We start from the raw sequence: 8,096 nt of genomic DNA, 5'->3' as shown, positions 1-8,096 counted from the left end.
ACACACACTTGCTGAAGTATTGGGCTGGTAAAACAGAACAACAGGTTTCAAAACTTTGGAAGGTTGCTCCTAGCAAGACAAGCGTCTCACAAACAACACAAATCCAGGCATAAGAAGAGTAGTTGATCTTTGCAGATGGAAGCGCTATCCATAGTTTCCATGCTCACTTTTGATTCCAGATTGCTTAGTAGGATACAACAAAGACCAGGGGTGTATTAGCATGCATTTGACATATCTTTGCCGGAGGGGTGCAAGTCAACTTGAGATCCATTGTGAGGATACATCATCACCACAAAGGCGTAGTCGTTCCATCAACCTGTTATCGGCAAATGTAAGCCGATCACCCTGGACAGTCATTAACCTGCTAAAAGTAAAAGCTCAAGTACAAGCCGACTTGGTCTCCTGGTGTAGTCAATTTCGCTGGGTCTGAAATTTTCAAGTCGCGCCTTCCTTGTGCTCCTTTTGGGCCTACCTCCTTCGTTCCTTCCACTTTCCTCTTGGCCAACTCACCTGGCCCAATCTCGAAAATCTCTGCAACCCTTCCCACAAAAACTGTTTCTCAGTTGTTCTGCATCTACGTCGCCTCCTTCCCTACTCAGCAATCCGTCGACTGTCGCGCGTCGTTCGCCCAGGCCCGTGAACTCACCCTCGTTGGCAATTGTCGCCGCCACCTTACATTCCTTCGCTCTCTATCTCATTCAACTCGCTCCCAAGGTTCAGCTAGAAGCCGGCGTCAGAACCGTTCGTTCGCTGGACAGCATCACAATACGACGGCGTCTCGGACAGAATATCACGGTCTCTGACATCGCCTGCCATGTCGCCATGTACTGCTCCCACCTATCCCTCGTCCGAATCGCATCTAACCAAGAACCACAGACGTGAAAGTATCAGTGTCTCGCCGACAAAAGGATGCCTCTGTCACCCCGGCTGTCAGCCCTCGTCGCAGTCCCCGTCATCGCGTCACTAAGCCAGAGTACAACATCGGCAGACTTTTCAGCAAGACGAGCTACTCGCAATCTCCTCCGAAGGCTGCCAAAGACACGCCTTCCGTGAAGAAGGAAGAATCGCAGAGTCCTTTGAAATCTGGATTCATCGACGCCGAGCATCAGAACGCCTCGGCCAGGGATCTCACCACCATCAACTGTGTTTGTCGGAAGCCGAATGCTGGGAAGCCTTACCTCTTCACCAAGTGTGGTCATGTAGGTCTGCTACCAAGCTCGCAACATCCAGCCACTAACTCGGATAGGCTGCCTGCCAATCCTGCCTGGACAATCGTGGTACCTGCTGTGGCAAGGTGCAGAACGTGCAGCTCAACTACCAGGCTGGCGAGTCAAGCTGCGTTATTTGCCGCGAGGATGACAAGCACATCTGGTGCGTGTTGATCTGCGGTGAGTCTACATCCTGCAATCGTTACTGCCATGTTCTGACATGTTCCTTCCACAGGTCATCGATCCTGCAAGCAATGCTTCGGAAACATCTCCGCTGACCCAAGCCTTCGAAGCTGCCCGATTTGTCGCAAGAGCTTCCAAGTGGGATACATCGTCGCTGCCGATGCCGACCCGCTTCCCTGAGCAACGTATCCACCCGAACACCTGGCTTTATTTTCTCCTCGAGATCGCTGGCTCTTTGCGCGAGTGTCTCGACGCGTACCAAAATCACGACATCTCATACCTTACGGATGCTTTTTGCCACTATCTATACTTTGCTCATTCCAGCGTCGGCATGCGGGGCATTTTTGAGCGATTTGGCCTCGAGAGTTGCTTTTGCATTTTCTTTCTGTCAATGGTGTTTCAAACCATCTTGGGCATCAAGCACGGATTTGGATTGATTGTTCCAAGAATGGCTGGGGAGAGGTTGACAGGGTAATTACACCTAACGGATTTCATGCGGGCAATTGTTTCTTGCCAATCAGGATGTTTTTCTTTTTCGTTCCTCGGCTAGTTTAGAGGTTGCAGGCTTTCCCGGCCATAGATATCAAAGAAAAGTTATTGATTTTATTCGCAAGTACCCTTTCGCCCTCTGTTTCGCGACATTCCTTTGCGTACTGGCAATGATCTTTCATCCTACTGGCGGGTCATGGGCAGTTCAGCGGCTCTTTTTGACCGATGTCGTCTTGTCTAGCGAGCACTTGCCTGATATCCTGTTACGAGAGAAGGGTTGAAAAAGTCATACTCTTCGATATATCCAACACTAGTTTCAATGTCGCGCCTTCGCACCCTTTCATTCTGGGTGATGGAAGGTATAGGCTAGCTGCGGCTGATGTATTTCTGTTTCAGCAGGAGTATACCCACCAATCATGTCTTGCAACGGATACTGTTTCCCCTATTGGCGTCTCTATATCGTCTGAGGCAATCATCTCTCATCTCATAAAGACACAGCTATGCCAGAATGCTGTAGACGACAACGTGGGCTCGATGTTGGCTTGGCCAATTGCACAGCACCATATCAAGATCAAACTTCGTCATTTCATTCCACATTCACATGTCTGTAATTTTAGTTGTATCAGGTGTCTGCTCGATGCCTTTCGTGTCCCTTCAACGCCGTTGCTGGAATCCTGCCGCTATGATACTCTTTGGCGGCTCAGGAAGAATTGTTCATTGACCGAAAGACCACCGTCCTTCTGCTAGCAATGTTGATTACCTACTAGTACTCAAAGGCCTCGATTATTCAAAGAAAGCAGCACTTTGAAGTTAATTCCTAGTCAATTCTTCCAAGGTGATCTGTGATGAGCTTCAATCACTCGCATCCTCACTCCTACAGAAGGTCTCATCCTTAATGTTCTTCTTTCCTTCCATACTTGTCGCTTGTGACGTCCTCCGTGTCTGCTTTCGGTCTTCCTTCAGTATGCGCTGGTACAATCGAAACCTGTCTTTTTTGCAGCGCAGGCCTCTCCGTTTCCGACATGTCCAAAATTCCACTTGCTTCTTGGCCCAGCCCAACGATATGCTTTTATAGTATCGTTCGGCTACCGGAATGTCGGAGGAAATGTCCTGTGGCTCCATAAATGGGCGCAGGGGTGAAGCTTTCTCTAACCCTTGGGAGGGTGGGATTGAATCCTTTTCGTTCCTGGGGCCTTCAATGCATCGCTGGACTACCCTATTTGAGATGTTTGCATCTGTACCAGTGGCTAATTTGTCCATCTTCGCATCAACCAGTTTTTCCAGGAGAAAGGGAAGACCAAATGATTGCCTGGCATTTGGTAAGCGGATTTCTTCCCAAAATGGCTCTTTGCCGAAGTTGCCTACCTAATTTTCCGACCACCACGTAATCTTTGCCGGCATTTCCTGTTGTTATTTCCGTGCAACAGAATTGACCATAAATTAAAGAAGAATGAGTTGGATTAAAGCTCAGTAATTTCTATTTGAAGTCCCTGTACTGTTGCACAGCTGCAGGGGCCCAGGTGGCTTCATGATGTCTTACTCAGGGGAACTGCGGCCTTTTAATTCCTCCGATAATCGACACCACCGACACTTCTGACGCCAATCCTAGGTGGTGACTGCTGTGAAAATGTGACATCCAAAGTGTGACATCCCGAGACATCATGATACACCCCTGCGTTTCCATCTGAGCTGCCTGTTGATCTTATTTCGGTAAGAGTTAAGGCAGCCAAATGCGAGCGATCGCAAGGCAGTAAAACTCGCTGACAACCTAGTATCACACGCGATTCTCTCTCAGTCATTCAATGGTAAGGGGGTAATCCCCTGTGCGCAGGACTACATGGCCTCATCATTACATGAAGTCAAAATTGTTCCGAACGAAACGACGCTCTGTCTCGAGTGTGGATCAAATAAACCACTTGAGACCAGAGGAGTCTAACCTTCGAGAAGGTCGTTCCTATGCCCCGTGAAAATTGGTAGTATGTCGATATACAGACCATCATCAACGAGGGTGTAGAAGCTTTATGTCCACTTGCTGGAGGGTGCCATACGTTTCTCAGCAACTTTGGGTGGTTTCGGCACTGTGTGTGGTAGGCGAAATGGGTCTCATTGATAACCATCCCAAATCGGAAAATGCTTCTCGCTTTTCGCGACAACCAACTGCAGGGATTATGGAATTTTGCTGCGCGGGGTCAATGCTTCATGCAGAGGACTTTCGCAAATTGCACGGGTGATTATCAACGAAAACGTTTGGTAAGACTGCAGATCTTGCCTCTGGGAGGCTACCAGTGCGTGTCGAGCTTACGGGCTTAGCGTTCTCGCGGAGGCCGGAACGCCAGCCAAGGTCAAGTTTTCTAAGTTATCATGAATATCCTATGGGTAGTGAAGCAATCAGGATGAATTCTCTGATTTGTTTTGCGAGCAGTTGAAGTTGGTCCCATTTTCTTCCTGCGGAAAGAGCTCCAGCTCATCGTGCGTACTACGTACGACATCCGGGCTATCCTATCGAGTGCGAGATAACGTCGGTACAAGCATAACCCACTTTTCTCCAAATTTACACCTTTTAAAAGCTTTCTATTCGCGGGGATAAGGGGAAATAAGTCGGATTAAAACATAACTCGCTACTACCCCGCATATATATGTACCGACGTTATCTCGTACTCGATGGGATACATCCCCACGTACCTTATGTTGCGGGTGATCAGTAAAAGAAGATAAGGAAGAAAGGTGTTGCGGGTGGGACGGTGCACTCACAAATTAAGTCAATGATAGATGCCGGGGTATGGCTGACATCTGCTAGAGCAGCCCCTGAAGCTTTTCGGGTCCTTGTAATGGCGTTCGCTAGGTCGCTCGGCATGGTTTGACGACAGGCACCTCAAGGGTTTGAACTTGTCAAGGCCTGCTACGAGCGATAGTCAGCATGGCGAACAACAAGAAATGTCATTGAAGGCCGTTTCCAAAGCAAAGCGCCTGGTCTGGATTGCTCGTGACGCAAAATTGAACTCCAATGTGCTCTTGCTCGGATACGTAGCTGGACGCCTGATGTGCCACTTATGGTCTTGGACCGCAAGTTACGGACAGCAAGAAACGCAACACCAACGCCTACTCGCACTAGCGATACGGGAGGCCTCTAGTCCTGCGAAAGCCATACCGTCAAAAGGGTAAGTGAGCATGTTAGACAATCACATAAATGAAGTTAATTGGGCAAGTTGGAAAACAGGGAAACTTGAAACCTTGTCTTTCTCTGGACATTGTTGCTTATTGAGTCATGGGATCCAACCCTGATATTGAGAGCACCTCTTCATAGTTGTGACTGACGCGGTCGACCGCAAATATAGACGCTCATGTGCAGACGCAGTCTAGGGAAGCTGTGACTGGATGTGGCACTGCTGGTCAAACAAGAAGAGAGAAGAAGACCGGCTTCGAGATAACATACTCTCGCAATCACCCCGGTTCAAGTGCTATGAGACGGTTTAGAGGATAATTAAAAAGCGTTGGACTGAATGTGAGATCTAAAACATTCACTGTACGCTTGACTAAGGGGTTATTGGTTCTGTATTAAGACGAAATCTTGTGTAAGATAATCACCTGTTGCCGGAATAAAATGTCATAGTCAAAAGACAACGAACACCGTGTTATTTGATTGTCTATTGTCAGTGCATCATCAGATGTTTCATTTAGGACGTGTTATTTCAGGTTATTTACACCTTCCAGTTGAACATGACGCGTAAGGTCCTTCCATGGACACAAAAGGAGAACGGGAAACGGGAGAGAAGATGATGTATTTTCCATGCTTCGGTTTGCTTCCTGACACGAGCATGCGTCCTTTCGACTCGAGGGCATAATTGCGCTGCATCCTAGCCTGGGCCACTTTGCGCGGCCTCCAACCGCGATTTGGAGCTAATGGAGACTCAGGGACAATGTGGAAGAGCCTATGACGGCTTCCAACCCCGTTTCATGGATCACGCACCTCTCCTCAACCTTTCAGCCATACGTTCCTCCTGGTGCTCTTCGGTGATTTCGCAGTCTGGCTCATACTTGTCATACCCCCGAAATCTCACTTCCGCAGCTTGCCAAGTCTTAGGAAGGTTGCTCTGCTGCGAACTGTTCAATCTTTTCGGGCTCGCAGCGTCAATTTGACGAGTTGGGGCTTGCGCAGCACAACTCTCATGGTCCCGATTTAACGACACATTGAACCTTCCCAGCGGGAATTGCCGCGGCAAATTTGATGATTGGCTTCCGTCCGATAAGAAGTTCTCGTTGAATGGTAGATCGACCGGGCGCGGAGCTGATTGTTGAAAACAGTCGCGAATCACGCCTATTTTTGAAGTATGTTTTTCGTTCAGTTTCTCGTGAGGGGAGCTTTGAATCGATGCGACCATTTGAGGACGCAGTATTCTCCAAGTAATTTCCTTGGATTGCAATGTGTCTTCGTCGCACCCGGCAGAGTTGGAGAGGCTTCCTTCGGCTTTGAAATCAGGAGCGAGACGCTTCGGCAGATTTGGTTTCAAGCCGGCGACCCGTTTCTCACGTGCATTAGGATTCAGTGCGGCGTGAGACCTGATCTTCGTGCGGAAGAGTCGCGCTTCTTTCGGGTGGGAAATGGACAGAAACTGAAAGACCTGCTGACCAGACTCGCTCGTCGATTTCTTCCTCCTCATTGCTGGGAGCTTGGTGCTGGTACTCGGTATCTGGCGAACCTTTGCTTGAATCTGGCCCCCAACTCTCATCGCCGTTTGTTTGTGTTTCCTGATAGTTCTCTGCTCCCTTTGTTTCATTCACGAACAAGGCATCTCTGACAGGATCGAAAAATGGCCGACGAGACGTTGGACTCTGCCCGACGATCTGGGCCTCCATGATGACCCTGCGTAGCGGGGGGGTGCCAATCGGGTTTGTCGTCTTCGCATAGCTGCCTTCGTCGTGGTCGTGGAAATTTGTTCGTGACGTACTCCGAGTAGACGGATAGATCTTGGCCGGCACGAGAAGTGGAGGCAAGATTTTTTCATCAAAATTGCGTACGCATTGTGATTCTTCTGACCAAGACAAAGGGAGCGGCAGATGTCAAGAATTCCCCCCGTGCTCCATTAACGGCGTATCTCCACTTGTCCGTGGGGATCGCGAACCAGGTAAAATGACGGAGTAGGTGAGGGGTAATGGGCCGGGGTGCTGGCTCTGAGCAAAAACGGACACTGCCAAGGTTGCTTTCGCCGAGCGAGTTTGTTGGTGTGAGCAAAACGATTCTTCGAACAACCTGAAGAGCACGATATTGTTCGAGGGATTCTGGAAGTCTGCCTCCCTGCTGGACGTGAATGGATACCAGCCACCAGAAATCGGAAGGGAATTAATCTTGGGTGATTATGCGCTCACTCAATGACAGTGAGACTTGACTGACTGAGCTGTTGCGGTTGCACGTAGCCTGGTGGCTCACCGGTCGAAAACCGTGGCACCCCTGATTGGGCTTCAGTTGCATCGACCTCCACGTTTTTTCGGGTGAGTGCTTGGTAAAACTGCGGAATCACTGCAGGCTGCAGCTCCTTCGTCTCATATATCATTCTACGACCTGAAGTCTCGGCTTGTCTTATCTCAGTTGTTTGTGCATCGCGAGGAGAAGTGGTGCTCGCTTGCGGGTTGCACTGGCCATGCATGCATGTTCACGAGGAAGTCAGTTTTAGGCGTACACCGCCATAGGCGCAGCGTTGCAAGTTCAATGATGGATGAAATTTATGCATCCCAACGGTCGAATTTACGCCGAAACAAATCTTTAGAGCGAAACAGGACGTACGAGATGGAAGATCTCCGGTCGGCAAGCCTGGACACGAGACCGGGCACTGCTTTGCGCATAAGCTGCAAATAAACAATGGATCCCTGCATTTTCTACTTTCTGTCTCGCCGGTCATTTGTCTCTAATCTCTTCTACCCTTTAAGCCTAGCTACATCTAATTTATAGAGGTTTATACTATATTATAAAAATTCTATTTATACTTTAATAAATACTTACTAAGTATTATAATACTATTTATAATAATTAAAAAAGTTTTAATCTAAGTTTATAAGAATATTATTAATAACTTTGATAGTTTAACGTGGTTCATCAGTCAGCCGGCCGGACCAGTCAGCCGGACGTTTTTTCCCACATCCACAACAACATCTAGTATTTCTCAACCACAACGCATTAAATCAATTATTAGTTGTCGCTATCAGAATCTCCTGATGATTCGA

The 8,096-nt window shown here is 48.4% G+C and overlaps 1 protein-coding gene across 1 annotated transcript; it reads left to right on the top strand.

Annotated features, from left to right (window-relative positions):
* Nucleotides 1-814: 814 nt before the first annotated feature.
* COL26b_014416 (uncharacterized protein) lies at nt 815-1,486 on the top strand (the record flags this gene model as incomplete). The annotated part of the gene is made up of 4 exons (XM_053186987.1): nt 815-824; nt 877-1,199; nt 1,247-1,371; nt 1,444-1,486. The coding sequence occupies 4 exons, from the start codon at nt 815-817 to the stop codon at nt 1,484-1,486; spliced, it is 501 nt and encodes a 166-aa protein (XP_053029067.1).
* Nucleotides 1,487-8,096: the final 6,610 nt, after the last annotated feature.

The sequence above is a fragment of the Colletotrichum chrysophilum genome (genome assembly GCF_026319265.1).
Source record: "Colletotrichum chrysophilum strain AFK26 chromosome Unknown scaffold_376, whole genome shotgun sequence".
Taxonomy (NCBI): Eukaryota; Fungi; Ascomycota; class Sordariomycetes; order Glomerellales; family Glomerellaceae; genus Colletotrichum; species Colletotrichum chrysophilum.
This window is presented reverse-complemented; position numbering and strand designations above follow the sequence as displayed.